This window comes from Chrysemys picta, chromosome 20, assembly GCF_011386835.1.
Source record: "Chrysemys picta bellii isolate R12L10 chromosome 20, ASM1138683v2, whole genome shotgun sequence".
In the NCBI taxonomy this organism is placed as follows: domain Eukaryota; kingdom Metazoa; phylum Chordata; order Testudines; family Emydidae; genus Chrysemys; species Chrysemys picta.
In genome coordinates, this window is record NC_088810.1 from 25,466,948 (window position 1) to 25,482,478 (window position 15,531).

Here is a 15,531-nt window from a genome sequence, read left to right on the forward strand (position 1 = left end):
CAGATGTGTTTAGCCATATTTACCTCTTCAGCAGTCTCATCCTCATCCTCATCCTCAGGCTGGTATTCCTCATCAGATGAATCATCTTCTTCAAGGGGAATGTCCACAAACTGAGGAGGCTGCAGTGAAACCAAGGGAAGTATAAGAACTTTACAGGTTTAAGCTAAAAGTTTTACAGTTTCAAATGCCCATACCACAGGACATGTGTGGAGAAGCTCAGAGAAGGAGTCAAGATAAGGAGAGAGGCTCCAGAGGATGTGGAACTGTATCCAAGTAAGTCTTGTGGAATGGGTGGATTCAGAGGTGCAAGGACAGGCCCAATTTACAATATTAAAAAGCCACTGAATGAGCTCACAGCATCTCATATTGCACATACCTAGTCTATGAAACCACATGCTTCTAGCACTGATACCCTTGTCAGCCTATTGTTTGTACACTCACTTGTTGCATCATATCTAAAATTAGACTGTCAACTCTCTGAGATAGGCAGTGCCCAGCCCTCAGTGGGGTCTCTGGGCAGTACCACAATACACATAATAAAACACGGAAGAAGAAAACAAGCTAAAAGTCAGGAGAAGGGACAGTCAGAGAGAAACAAAAGGCCAAAGATGTGAGCCCAAGGTGAATCAGATGAGTATATTCACTGGAGGTTTTTGTGTAGGGATGCAAATCTGCTTGCAACAGACTCTGCAGACAGAGGAAACAGCACAGATTCACCTTTCAGTTGCTAACCTTGATCTCATTAGCCTTCTTAATTGGAGAAATATTCCATGCAGGGATTACCTAATGGAAATAAAACTATTATTAATAATCCGTGTAACATCAGATTTCATAGTGTTAAATAAAAGGATCATCTGTGTTTTGTGATCCTATTTCCCCAATTACCCAAGTAACATCTGACCTTAAAATATAAGCTTTCTAAACCGCTCAGCAGATCTGGGCGTCAGGCAACAACTCCCTCCTATATTAGATCCTCTAAGTTCACTTTGTGCACTTTACCCACTCCAACTCTGATCTGGTACATTTCTGTTCATCTCTAAGGAATCCCTATTTTCTTTATTTAAGATCACTACAAATATGGGCACACGCACACACTTCACCTTGTAAATTTTTTTAGGCTTAGGAATAGTTCACAGAAAGCATCCTCGGTCTACAGTTCCTACTGCCCCAGAGGTCAGTAAAGCATCTTCTATCCTTTCCCAAACCAATGGGAAAAAATGCAAATGACATACTCACCACTCCTTTCTCCACAACTTCCTTCAGTTTAGAGCGAGTCATTTTTGGCTCCTAAAAAAAAGAGTTAAAAAGAAAGCAAACTCTTAGCTATAACATTTTTCATCAGTCTCTCTTTATGGAAAATGTCTTTGTTTCTTGTTGCTAAGTACACCACCTGTCTGACATGGTGGGCATGACATCTCTGCACTAAACTCTATACCTGATGATTCTGTTTAGCAGTTAGGTTCCAACAGAGCAGTTAGTGTCTCAAACTGCCTAAACATATTGCAATACAAGTTCTCCCATGATCCTACCCTTAGCCTCTTCTCTCCCCACATCAGATCACTAGCAAGATTCAACAGTCAGAGCAGCGTCTGAAGGTACCATGCAAATGGATAGATAGCAATGGGGGGAAAAGCTTGTTACTCACAAACATGGGCATGTCTTCTGTCTCACTGATGGCTGCTTTCATCATGGCAACCACATGCTCATTTGTGATCACTTCCTGCAGGAACATAAAAATTGGCTTCAAGTCTCCTTTTTTATTTTTGTTGTGAAAAAGAATCAGACCTCAGCTCAAAATAATCTTGGAAATGTGGTGGGAGGTGGAAAGAGGACAAGAAAATATTAAGTGCTCCTCTTATGATAAAGTGCAGGGCCTGCATTACATGCAAAGATTCTGTAGAATGAACCTATCAAACTTTCTAATGCTATTAGGAGGGACAACAGTGCAGTCTATACACACATCAGCTCTGTTCTTCTCACATAATGTAAAATCCCAAATTTGCTGGTTTTAAGAACATGAGAAAAGCTACTGTGGGGCAGCACTGGAGAATTTGCATCTTAAAACATACATTCACACATGTAAGACTGAGAGTATGGTATCTATTCCACTGCTCCAGGGCAAGTTTAATGCTACAACATTTCAGAGCACACTGATTACTAGAGAAGAGAGATACAAAAAAACAAAACTGAAAAACAAAGGAGAGCTTATAGAAAGTAAAAATTGAGGAGATAAGACGAGATCAGAGACTCTGGCTCCTGAATCCAAATATTGTAACTAAATTGCCAGCATGGGGCGCTCTGGGAAGGAAATGACCACATCAGCGCCAGGCTGTAGAGGAAGGTAAACTTATTGCATTCTGACATTTACATAGTAATACCTAGTGAATCTGCCTGAAACAGAAACAGTGGCAGTCACTTGTCACTACAGAGAGGGGGAGGGATAGCTCAGTGGTTTGAGCATTGGCCTGCTAAACCCAGGGTTGAGAGTTCAATCCTTGGGGGGGCCACTTGGGGATCTGGGGCAAAATCAGTACTTGGTCCTGCTAGTGAAGGCAGGGGGCTGGACTCGATGACCTTTCAAGGTCCCTTCCAGTTCTAGGAGATGGGATATCTCCATTAATTTTAATTTTAATTTTTTTATTTTTAGAGAGAATGGACAAAGGACAAATTCCTGTGACCATCAGGCATGGAACATTATTGGAATGCAAAGAAAAGCTTAAAATAAACCGTATAAATTATTATTTTGAAAACAGCATTGGTGTTCCCTAGGCTCAGTTCAGGGATGACTGGAATCTGACAACAAGTGCTTCACTACAGAATTAGCTGGCTCAAGTTTTGCACTAGGTAGCTACGGGGATGTGGATTTTCTCTCCACTACAATTCATTCCCATGTGGAAATTGTGTGATAGGATAAAAATATTTAAAAAATCAGTAGGTTGCCTTTGTCACTAAGTACACTACATTTCCATTAACAGTCCCACCACAATTCCTGAAGACCTTTACCAAGAAACCCAGTCCTCTCAGAAAATATGAGGTTTGTACATTCCCAGTTTATGTCCTCTCATCCCATCTTAATAGCTCGTGCCTTTGTCCTGGACATCTCAGGTGTGGTACAACCAGTTGCAAAAGATCACGCCACAGGAAGTAAAAGATTAACATCTGCTAATGACAATGTAAGTGACCGAGTTCTGGATCAATTCCACCTATAACAATAGATAGCTCTAGCTTTACTAGTCTGTGAATCATTACTGTGTTTACCCGGTTTATGAAATCCTGTGCAATCCTATAGGCTAACCTCAGCCTAGCCAGCATTTTCCCAGGAAGATACACAGGGTCTATTCCTTTTTTTAGTACTGACATACATCTCCACTCCACCCCACTCACATGGAGGATATTTCGCACATTGACGACGGTCAAGTTGTGCTGTTTCGCTCCATCTTCTAAGGTGCGATCAAGCATGTCATCTAGTTTGATATCACAAGCCAAGGACGCCTCCTCTTCTTGGCCTCTCTCTTCACGTTTACGTTTGGTTGCCTTCCTCCTCTTCTTCCTTCTCTCACCTTCCTCTAAATCTTGCTCCTCTGCAGATTACCAATAAACGATTCAGTTTCAAAATACAAGACTCAACCTCCCACTCAGGCAGTGGGACTCTCCAGAAGATAGAATGCAGCAGACTTAACAGGTCTCATCTGCTTTCCACCTACTGATCATGAATAGGAACCATGAGTCACTAAAACTTTGGTATTTTGACCTGCTCCTATGCATGTTATAAGTAGTGCAGGAGATCGGTGGGCGGGGGGGGGTGTCAAACTCACTCTTCGGGAGAAAGATGGATTCCATCTTTAGTTACAGTATGTGGGCTGGAACATAATTTTATAACCACATGCAACCCAAATCCACACCAGACTCAGACAGACAAGAGTGCACTGATCCTTCACAACCACAAGAGCTAAGAACACATTTTTCAAATGGAAGACTCAGATATTGAAAAATCTGAACAAAATCACAGAGGCCACAAATACATTAAGCTAAGTATTTGACATCTATGCTCTAGCGACTTCACAGAGCTGCCATACTAACCACTTTCCCTCCTCCTGAAGGAGTTGCCATGAAGCAACCATGCAGTCAGGCTGTAAATCAGGGAAATCCTGGAACCCAGCACCAGTGGGCAGGGGTGAAAGTGAGCCGGTACGGGCAGGTACTCAATACCAGTATGAACCCGCACCAGCCCATACCCAGACCACATTAAAGCGCTGCTGCGGCAGCACTTTAATGTCCCTGCCCCATTTGCCTCCCGTCAGCAGCCCTGCCGGCAGGGTCCGTACCCGCAGGGCCGCCGACGGGGGGGAGGGGAGGATGGGCAGCAACGTTAAAGCACTGCCGCGGCAGCGCTTTAAGGACAGTCCTTTGCCGCGGCAGCACTTTAACGTTCCTGCACCCCCCCCACCCCAGTCGGCAGGGAGTGCAGCAACGTTAAAGTGGTGCCGTGGCAAAAGGCCCTGCAGCGCTTTAATGTCCCTGCCCCATTGGCCCCCCCTCCCCCGCAGCCTGTGAGAGGCGGGTGCGGGGGGGACAAAGGGAGCAGTTGCCCTGGGGCCAGCGATTTAAAAGGGCCTGGGGCTCTGGATGCTGCTGCCGCTAGCGCAGCAGCAGCGTCCGGAGCCCCAGGCCTTTTAAATCAACACGGGAGCCCCGGATGGCGCAGGCCAGGCAGCCTGAAAGGGCTGGTTGGGGGATGCTGACCCACAGCCCCGCCCCTTCCGCCCAAGGCCTCGTCCTTTCCGGGGGCCGGAGCCGCCCCCCGGGCCTGTACCAGTAAGTGGCCTACCTTACTTTCACCCCTGCCAGTGGGTTAGAAAACTTATCAGACTTAACATGCTTCTCAAGCCTAAGTGTATTGCTGACTCAGGAGAAGAGAAGAGCAGCATCCAAGCTCTTCTCTTAGGAGACCAGTGTTTAGGCAATAAGTGAGACGACCACTGCAGGGATCAACTCTAGTTTGTTTCAGAACATGCTCCTCACTGGGCCCCTAAGGCTTAGTCAGCTACTGAATTACAGTGCAGAAGTTTAATATTTCATTCAAAATGGCTGAACCCAAAGGCTGGATTCCTACCCCATTTTGTGCTTCCTTTCCAGAGAATTTCTAGTTGTACTATGTCACCATGTCACAGGTTCTCCTCTTGCAAGACACTTACCCAGTGGAATAAACAGCCCAACGTCCTCAGTTTCCTCATCAGTCTGCTGCAGCTGCTCCCCTGTTTTGGTGTTTTTCAACGTCTTGATCGTGGCAGGAGCTTTAATCGGCAGCAGCAAGGAACTTTTCACTCGGGCCACTTGTTTTGGAGAGTGGTTGTCAGATGGATGGGGGTGTCTCTGCAAAATTACTTCTACCCCTGTATGCAATTTAGGAGATTTCCCTGCAAACAGCATATATTAGGGTCATTTTGTTTAAGGTGCTTCTCCCCAGTTAGCTTTTCCTTTTTTGCACAAACCTATGATCCAAATACAGTAGGGATTCCACAAACCCTACAACAATGTAGGTCTCATGGGTTCACTATTCAAAGCTTGTGAACTTCAGAAAAATGGGTCACCTAGGCTTCTGATGCTGCCTCATCACTTCTACCAGTCATTTAAAAAAGTAGACACCCATATAGATTCAAGGACTGGAAGGGACCTCGAGAGGTCATCAAGTCCAGTCCCCTGCCTGCATGGCAGGACCAAATACTGTCTAGACCATCCCTGATAGACATTTATCTAACCTACTCTTAAATATCTCCAGAGATGGAGATTCCACAACCTCCCTAGGCAATTTATTCCAGTGTTTAACCACCCTGACAGTTAGGAACTTTTTCCTAATGTCCAATCTAGACCTCCCTTGCTGCAGTTTAGGCCCATTGCTTCTTGTTCTATCCTTAGAGGCTAAGGTGAACAAGTTTTCTCCCTCCTCCGTATGACACCCTTTTAGATACCTGAAAACTGCTATCATGTCCCCTCTCAGTCTTCTCTTTTCCAAACTAAACAAACCCAATTCTTTCAGCCTTCCTTCATAGGTCATGTTCTCAAGACCTTTAATCATTCTTGTTGCTCTTCTCTGGACCCTCTCCAATTTCTCCACATCTTTCTTGAAATGTGGTGCCCAGAACTGGACACAATACTCCAGCTGAGGCCTAACCAGAGCAAAGTAGAGCGGAAGAATGACTTTGTGTCTTGCTCAGAACACACCTGTTAATACAGCCCAGAATCACGTTTGCTTTTTTTGCAACAGCATCACACTGTTGACTCATTTAGCTTGTGGTCCACTATAACCCCTAGATCCCTTTCTGCCGTACTCCTTCCTAGACAGTCTCTTCCCATTCTGTATGTGTGAAACTGATTTTGTATAAGTTGAACAAGTAATAAGTGCTTTTGCTACCTCCTGGATTTTCATCACAAGTGTTCAGATATATTAGAAATCACAAAAACTCCTTTAAATACATAAGTCATATAGTGTCAGGAAAAAATGATGGTGTGAACAAGCTGACAAATTAGCATTTTGCCTACATCATAGTTTCTCTGTGCTTCCTGTGATACACTATGGTTCTGAAGTCTCTCCTGCCACTTGATGTCACAAAACCCAAGTGCTATAATAAATCTGTATAAAGTTATAAACTTGCATTACAGCCTAGGGAAGATCTTGCTAGGGATTGTGGTGGCTTCCCATTATAAGCCCTAACAAGATGGACCTAATCTTTCACCTGTGTGAAAGAATACTATTCTGAGAATTAAAATATAGGGTGACAACTCACGCACAGACCACCAATAGCAAGAAATGTCTGACAAGACATTTGGTTGCATTTTGGTCAGTTTTTACACATATCTAGCCAAATGTTTATTCTTTAAAAGTAATGCAAGGATGATCACTTAGCTAGTAAGCAGTGTAGTTGTAGCCATGTCGGTCCCAAGATATTAGAGACACACCAGCAGAAGTTTGTCCACTAAAAGATATTACCTCACCCACCTTGTCTCTCTATTTAGCTAGTATTTAGACAGCACTTTCAAGATGCAGATATTTGTTTTGAAGACAAACTTAAATGATACAAAGTATTTTACACTGTACATGACCTATGAAACTTACTGATACAAGATATTGAGTCCAACCACTTAGTAGGGTTCATAGAGGTTAAACTCAAATGGATAATGAGGACATCAGTTACATTACACAGGATAACTAGGGAGTTGCAACACTTCCAGCTTGTGTAGACTGAGCTTACTGCACACCAAGGGCTCCTTGCATCGCTGTATTCTACCCAAGGCCCAGTGTGCCATCCTCCTACCTCTCTTTTTCAGGGACTCCCTGCAACTTCTCCGACCCCACCCCCCCCCCGCATTCTCCTCTCCCCCAGTAGCAGGAACTTTGTGTGTCCCCCATCCTCCCCTCAGCAGAGTTCCCCATTCTCTGTCCCCAGCTGGGGCTCTGTGTACATCCCCATGCTGCCCATACCAATGTCCATCAATCCCCCGCCCCCAGGGGATCTGTGCACCTTCCCAGTCCTCCCTCTACTCATCACAGGTTCCCCTATTTGCCTCCTATAGCAGGTGCTCTGTGTGAACTGCCATTAACCCCTTCTCCCTCATTCCCCACTTTTTCATGCTAGGAGCTCTGTGACCTTCTTCCCCCATTCCCATACCTGGGTCCTCCAATTTGCCACATGCCAAGGATTCTGTGTGCCCCATTCCCTATTCTCCCCTCCACCCTTGCCAGGGTCTGTGTGCATGCCCTCTTTCTCACTTTCTCCCATGACCTGCATCCCCCATTATTTTTCTGTCTGGGAGATAAGTCATTCAGGGTATCATCATGTTAAATTCTATGGGTAAGATGAGGTAGGATATTGTTATTCTGGAGGTGTTAATGGATACTATCAACCAACCGTTTGACCTACAAACAATTGCAAAGGTGCCTGAAGATGGCAGAGACTCCCATGTGTCCTCCATTTTACCTTTTTCTCATACTCCCCAAAAATCAACAGGCCTGTTGGTCACTGATGCCTAGAACATTCCCTGAGATTTTGGAATTCATTGTACAAAAGTGTTCAAAAGTTATCATATTACACACAGACAGACAGAAATGCAATCAAGTTGAGCGTAAAGCCTTTGCAAGCTCAGCCAAAACTGTGTAAATGATGTAACGCTCAATGCTTCAGGACATAACCCAATCACTAACAACCTGACATTAAAAAGAAGTTGCTTCTTAGCACCTATTACTGTCCAATGTCAGAAATAAACCTCAAGTTCTCCCCCAGTTCCCCATGACTTTTCAAAAAAATAATAGTCAAAACAAAAGTATGTTTACCAACTTCCATAATACCTCATAATGCAAGTCAACCAGGACGCTCATTTTTATATGCTCAAAAGTAACAAGTGTTTCCTTATCTGATTTTTATCAACAGATAGGAAGTACCCTATCAGATTAAAGTAATGCTTCCTCTAGTCCAATATCCTGTCTCCAACTATGGCAGATACTCATATGTTTCAGAAGCAGATGTAAGAAATCCTGCAATGGAATAACTTGCCCACAGAAGAAGTTTCTTTCTAACCCCTCAGTAGATGGCTGGCTTATGCCTAAAGCACTATGGTTTATATCCCTTCTAAAAGAAACTTTTATTGTACCAGATAAACTCTGGATATTCTTATCCCCATAAACAGGGATTTTTTTAAACTCTGGACCTCAATAATATCTAGTGGCAATGAGTTCCCTGGATTAAATGTTGTGGGAAACAGCTATTTCCTTTCATATTTTAAACATGTTGTCCTTTCAATTTTATTAAATAATATCTTATTCTCTCTGACTTTCTAATTCTTTGTTTTTTTCCCCTCTTTCTTCTGAAAATTTTCTGCCTTAGACAAAACAAGAAAGTGGCTCTAAGAGCTAAATTGTAGTCTCCTTCCTGACAAACACCGCCACTCCCAGAACTAACAAAGCATGCGGAACAACACCACTTACTCAACTGGTTTCTGCTGCATCCCATTCCCCATCCTTTATCTATATATTGGTTATCTAGATAATAACGGGTTGAATTTCAAAACTGACGCACTCTTGTAATAAGAGCTTAAATACAAGAGTTTATATTTCACCAGGGCTGAAAATCAGATCCAACATTCTATGAGGCAGAGACCTAATCCCCTTTTGTTTGTAAAATACCTCGTGTGCTTCTGCTGCTGTGTAAATGACAGCAGCAAGCAACCCATATCAAATTAATTTACCTTCTTCAGTGAATTCTTGATCCTTACCCTGCTCAAGAAATTCAGTTGCCGACGCAGTTTCTTTTGTGTTCTGTTGACCTTCACCACTGTCCTGACTGAGATCTGATCTACTCTTCACTGTGATTCTTTTCCCACTCCTCAAGAAATTCTCCACTGGTTCTTTCCAAGCCCTTTGGCTACACACCTGGGAGGTCCCTTTTCCTGGAATCATGTTTCCTTTAGAGGCTCCACCATCAGTGGTTTCCAAAAAGGGCAAATCCTCATCCAGTATGATAGCAGTGCTTGCAGAACACACAGGCTGTGCACCAGTCTTGTCGGCAGCTGACACAGGCTGAGTATCTGTGATGTTGCTCACTCGCCAGTGCTTTGATACAGAGTCTCTGAGCTCCTCAGCGCCGCTAGGATTAGAAGACTCCAATTTAACAGACTCCGCATCTGAGAGGAGAGCTGCACACTCCTTGTGATAGCTCAAGTCGACGGAAGGACTCTGGGGCCCCACAGCAACAGCTCTTCTCTTCTTGCAGGGCAACATCTTCAACGAGTGCGACATTGGGCTACCAATCCCCCAGCTCCACCCTGAAAGAACAAGTGCAATTTCTTACCACAGCAAAGCCCACCCCTGGACATGAGACCGGGGCCCTCCCCCATAGCTATACCCACAACAACCCCTCCGGGCGGCCCGGCCTCAGCGATCAGACCCAGGAGCCCGCCTGGCGGTACCCCCGGTTTACAACGGGAACCTAAGCGTCCCACAACGCCACGAACCGGGAAGCCGTAACCCCCACGCCGCCCAGACTCTTCAGGTCCATCTTCCCGTCCCGCTTGCCGCCGCTTCCTCCAACGGGAAACGGAAATTACGTCCGGACTCCCGTGTGGAGAACAGCGCGCGCGCCGGCGCCGCCATGTTTGTTTGGGAGCAAAGGAAAACGAGCCGCCATAGTTCCGGGCGGAAGGTAAGTAGGGCGCCGCCATAATTGTTCCGGGCATGGGGGTGGGGGCGAAAGTATGACCGCCAACTTTATGGGGGGGAGGGGAGAAAAGGAGAGCCGCCATGATTGCTACAGGCCGAGCTGGGGTCGCTGCCCTGGTTCTCGGGTATGTAGCTGAGACCCCTGCCATGTTAGTTTGGTGAAGAGGCGGTGGGGCGCTGGCACCGTCGTAGGGGGCAGAGCTAAGGAGCCGCCATATTTGTTGTTTTCCGTCTCTTTACCGCGCTAGGAGCGTCTCCTGCGGAGGTTTATTCCCTCCGCCCCACGCGTGCGTTGTGTGGGAACGGAACAGACCGGAAACCGAGGCTGGAACAGCTGCCTCGGGGGGCAGACCGTGTATGTTACACACGAGAGGCTTTGGGGAGATTAAAATCGGGTATAAACGGCACAGTTCCGCGCGAGGGGTCTGGGCCTGCTCGGGTGCGGCTCGCAGGCGATACTGAATTGGTCCTTACAGCCCCTGCGTCACTGAGCGACTGTGTCTTGCCCGAACTCACACAGAGGGAGCCTAGAGTGAAGCAGGCTTCTCCCAAAGCCCAGGCCGGTGCCCTGCCCTAACCCTTCTTCACTTTGTCCTAAATCCTTGATCTCTTGCTGTCTCTTTCGCACAAACCCACTCGCCAACCGCCCACCCTCTCTTTTGCTATTCTATCAGATTTACTGCATAGTACATTCATTGCCCTCAGTTTGCTACAACTGGAATGATCCGCTATGGGACATGTCCCCTTCCAACTCTGCGGGAAAGCTATACCCCTACAACACCCAGTGCAAGCTAACACACAGGGAGGGGGATATCTCCAGCATGGGATGCACCACTTCCTTAGCCCCCGCCCAGTGCAGTAACCCGCCCTGGATGCACATACTACCACCCTAATGTGAGATAAACCAACTCCCTAATCCCCCGCAGTATATAAATACCCCCACCCCAGTGTGGGATAGACCGCCGCCCAGGCCCTGCGCTGGCTACACACCCTGTGTGGGATACCCTGTCTCCCTGCCCGGCTTGCCGGTGGAATACACTCCTCCACCTCGCAACCCTGGTGCTGGATACGCCCGCGAATCCACAGACATCTGCCCACCCCCTCACGGTCGGCGTTTGGGCGGAGTTTCCTCTTCGGGTGACATCGGAGAGGGGCGGAGCCTAATCCCCAGATCGTTCTTTGTGGGCGGAGTCTGCGCTGCATCGGGGCCAGTCGGCAGCTTCTGCATCCCAGGCTCGGAGCATCCTCAGGGCGGAGGCTGGTACCGGGGGAGACCAGTGTACAGGATCCCGCACCCCGACTGCACCTGTTCAGCTGCACCATGGCTGAGATCGCCAGTGTCCGTCCCGGCTTAGGTGAGTGGAGCTATGTCACCGGGTCCTACCCAGCGCCTGTCGAGACCAGGCCGTGCCCAGCGCCTCCCCTCCCCCATCGAGACCGTGCTGTGCCCTCCCAGCCCCATCGAGTCTGTGACGTGCCCAGGGACTTGCCCCTGCACCCCAGCGGCCGTGCCCAGCGCCATCCTGCCCGCCCCCTCCCATCGCGATTTGGCCGTGCCCACCACTTTCCTCATTCTGTAGACCGGCCATACCCAGCAATAGCACCCCTCTCAGCATGCCTAGGTCTTAGCCTCCCCTCTAGAGCAACACGATCAGTGTCCACCGCCGGCCAACTCCGGCAGTCTGGGTCGGTGCCAAGGACTCGCCCAGGCCGATGCGAGGGGCAAAGATGCTGCAAAATGCTCTGCCAGATACAGAAAATGTAAACTCCGCATGTGGGAATAGGGAAACGGGGCGGGGGCGAGTCCCTGCTGCCCTCCCATCGGATGGGGTGCTGTGGGCAGAGTTCTTGTTACTCCCCGTTGGGGCGGGTTGCAGTGGCTAGGGGCCCCTCTGCTCTCCGTTTTGGGTGGTAGAATGCAGTCGGGGGGCTCTCCCCAAGGTTGTGGTGGAGAGGAGTGGGGCAGGGTCTCTCTCTCCGCTTCGGGGCACATCAGCACTGCGATAGCAGGTTGCGAGGGAGGCCGGGACTGGAGCCGGCGCTGCCCTTCGGCCTGATCTCCATCCCCGCGGGTTGCGGGGGAGCAGTTGCGGGGAGCCTGGGCTGCAGCGCAGCTACGGAGCCGCTGCTGCCTAATGGCTTCGAGCGGGATGACGTGATGTCTATTCCGGGCCAGGCAGCGCCCCGGCCTCTGGCTGGAGCCTTTGTTCACGGCTCCCTGGGGGGGAGAGACGGCTCCGAGGGGGCTGCCGCAGCAACACAGCTCCCGGCTCTAGAAGCGGGTTCTAGCCCTTAGGCGAAGCTGGATAGATGGAACATTTTTTTCTGCACTATGTACTTGGATGCGGACAGGGCGGTTCTGGGGAATCTAAGCCCTGTCCCCAGAACTGAAGAGAGTGGCGCCCCATCGCACATACCCTCCTTCCTCATTCTGGAACAGCCAGGATGCCGGTATCCCCAAACCCTCTGTTTCTTATCAGTCTGAAATACCTTCTGCTCAGGCCAGTCTGTTAATTGTGTGGGTCTGGAGAGATGCTTGGAGGCTGTAGCGCTGGAAATGAGGGGCCCTGCTTTGGGGACAGGGACACATTGTGTTTTAAGAAGCTGCTTAATCCATTTAGTGAATCACTAAGTGTAAAATAGTCTGAAATTGTGACTGCTCAGTGTTATTGTCTGGTGCACATTGTACCATACACTGCAGTCTGTGGCTGAGTAATAGGCATGGGTGTTGGTCCCCTGGGTCACCAACAAAAATGTTTCTCCTGACTTTCCTAATGAGCAACATTTTAAAGAAAAAAGGAAATTTTAGCAATTACTTTTAAGACCTCAGGACTTGCCTACATAGCAAATGATGGGGGGGTGGGGGGGGGAGAACCAGCAGGTGATTATGTGGATTTCTCAGAAATACAACCTGCTCCCCCTCTCTTTCCTCCAAATCTGAGTCTTTCCCTTTAGGACACTCTTGAATGAGGCCTCATGGTTAAAAAATGGTTGCTACATTTCCTTTTTATTCTCAGGTGTTATATAAAACACACACACACACACACTCTCTCTCTCTCTCTCTCTTATGGTAAGCACACAATGTATCTATTTATATTTACAACCTGTGCAAATCACTGTGGAATCTAGGTGTTTCACCACTGATAATTGGTACACTATTGCAACATCATTAAGGAATCCCCAAATAGTATTAAAAACAAAGAAAATTAAAGGTGACTTATTCTGCCTTTTAATTAGTTTAAATATGTATACAGTGAAATTTAACTTATGTGAGGCCCTAATTTTAAATTAGTACTGGCATGGTGCTAGCAGAGTACTGGGAGCTTTCTAACAAGGATGAAGACAAAATTCCTGCCCCATACAACATATTAACTAAAGATAATGTTTAATTCTTGCTGTATAAAGTTGCAAACTGTCTAATAATCACTATATGCAGTGTCATTGTAGCCAGTGGGTCCCAAGATATTAAAGACACAGTGGGTGAGGTAGGTTTCAGAGTAGCAGCGGTGTTAGTCTGTATCTGCAAAAAGAACAGGAGTACTTGTGGCACCTTAGAGACTAACACATTTATTAGAGCATAAGCTTTCGTGGACTACAGCCCACTTCTTCGGATGCATATAGAGTGGAATAAATATTGAGGAGATATATATACACACATACAGAGAGCATAAACAGGTGGGAGTTGTCTTACCAACTCAGAGGCCAATTAAGTAAGAGAAAAAAAAACTTTTGAAGTGATAATCAAGATAGCCCAGTACAGACAGTTTGATAAGAAGTGTGAGAATACTTACAAGGGGAGATAGATTAAATGTTTGTAATGGCTCAGCCATTCCCAGTCCTTATGCAATCCTGAGTTGATTGTATCTAGTTTGCATATCAATTCCAGCCACCCGCAGGTCTGACATTGAATGACCAGACAGGTTAAAGTGTTCTCCCACTGGTTTTTGAGTATTATGATTCCTGATGTCAGATTTGTGTCCATTAATTCTTTTGCGTAGAGACTGTCCGGTTTGGCCAATGTACATGGCAGAGGGGCATTGCTGGCACATGATGGCATATATCACATTGGTAGATGTGCAGGTGAATGAGCCCCTGATGGTATGGCTGATGTGATTAGGTCCTATGATGATGTCACTTGAATAGATATGTGGACAGAGTTGGCATCGGGCTCTGTTACAAGGATAGGTTCCTGGGTCAGTGGTTTTGTTCAGTGATGTGTGGTTGCTGGTGAGTATTTGCTTTAGGTTGGGGGGGTTGTCTGTAAGCGAGGACAGGTCTGTCTCCCAAGATCTGTGAGAGTAAAGGATCATCTTTCAGGATACGTTGTAGATCATGTGCCAGCAATGCCCCTCTGCCATGTACATTGGCCAAACCGGATAGTCTCTACGCAAAAGAATTAATGGACACAAATCTGACATCAGGAATCATAATACTCAAAAACCAGTGGGAGAACACTTTAACCTGTCTGGTCATTCAATGTCAGACCTGCGGGTGGCTATCTTACAACAGAAAAACTTCAAAAACAGACTCCAAGGAGAGACTGCTGAGCTGGAATTGATATGCAAACTAGATACAATCAACTCAGGATTGAATAAGGACTGGGAATGGCTGAGCCATTACAAACATTGAATCTATCTCCCCTTGTAAGTATTCTCACACTTCTTATCAAACTGTCTGTACTGGGCTATCTTGATTATCACTTCCAAAAATTTTTTTCTCTTACTTAATTGGCCTCTCAGAGTTGGTAAGACAACTCCCACCTGTTTATGCTCTCTGTATGTGTGTACATATATCTCCTCAATATTTATTCCACTCTATAAGCATCCTAAGAAGTGGGCTGTAGTCCACGAAAGCTTATGCTCTAATAAATGTGTTAGTCTCTAAGGTGCCACAAGTACTCCTGTTCTTTTAGTGGGTGAGATAATATCTTTTATTGGACCAACTGCTTTTGGTGACAGAGACAAGCCCTCAAGCTTACACAGAGCTTTCCTTTAGGTCTGGGAAATTTACTCAGAGTGTAAGGTGGAACTGATGCTAAACAATCTGTTTCACCTTATATAAGCTGTGATACTCATTTTAATTTATTTTAAAAAGTTTCCCAGACCTGAAGAAAAGGTCTGTGTAAGCTCAAAAGCTTGTCTCTCTCACCAACAGAAGTTAGTCCAATAAAAGATATTATTGTGACGGGTTCCCCAGGGTGCAGTCTGGGACTGTGGGACTGCTGTGCCCCCTAAACCCTCCAGCCTGGGTGTCTCTCACAATGCTTTGCTAGTTACAAGCAGCAGACCCCTCCAGGCGCTGTTATCGCTCAGCACAACCGC

General features: G+C 46.7%; 2 protein-coding genes across 18 annotated transcripts in view; one reads left to right on the forward strand and one right to left on the reverse strand.

The window, feature by feature from the left end:
• The window catches only part of LOC101934353 (GON-4-like protein), a 57,386-nt gene extending 46,051 nt beyond the window's left edge, over window positions 1-11,335 (reverse strand). For 5 of the 12 annotated variants that reach the window (XR_010594082.1, XR_010594081.1, XM_065574273.1 and 2 more), the window contains exons 1-8: window positions 11,201-11,335; window positions 9,241-9,816; window positions 5,196-5,417; window positions 3,385-3,581; window positions 1,646-1,720; window positions 1,237-1,287; window positions 733-783; window positions 24-119 (exon numbers count right to left, since the gene is read on the reverse strand). Coding sequence is in view for 10 of the 12 variants with exons in the window: in XM_065574273.1 (XP_065430345.1) it covers window positions 24-119; window positions 733-783; window positions 1,237-1,287; window positions 1,646-1,720; window positions 3,385-3,581; window positions 5,196-5,417; window positions 9,241-9,816; window positions 11,201-11,300 (1,368 nt within the window). In the remaining 2 variants the exon portion in view is untranslated. Of the gene's footprint in view, window positions 1-23; window positions 120-717; window positions 784-1,236; window positions 1,288-1,645; window positions 1,721-3,384; window positions 3,582-5,195; window positions 5,418-9,240; window positions 9,817-11,200 lie in introns of those variants that run through there. The other 7 variants (XM_065574274.1, XM_008171952.4, XM_065574269.1 and 4 more) reach the window with 6 other exon arrangements.
• SYT11 (synaptotagmin 11) overlaps window positions 10,060-15,531 on the forward strand; it is a 33,130-nt gene continuing 27,658 nt past the window's right edge. For 3 of the 6 annotated variants that reach the window (XM_065574280.1, XM_065574281.1, XM_065574282.1), the window contains exon 1: window positions 10,060-10,193. Coding sequence is in view for 3 of the 6 variants with exons in the window: in XM_005280662.5 (XP_005280719.1) it covers window positions 11,532-11,565 (34 nt within the window). In the remaining 3 variants the exon portion in view is untranslated. Of the gene's footprint in view, window positions 10,194-11,430; window positions 11,566-15,531 lie in introns of those variants that run through there. The other 3 variants (XM_005280662.5, XM_005280663.5, XM_005280664.5) reach the window with 1 other exon arrangement.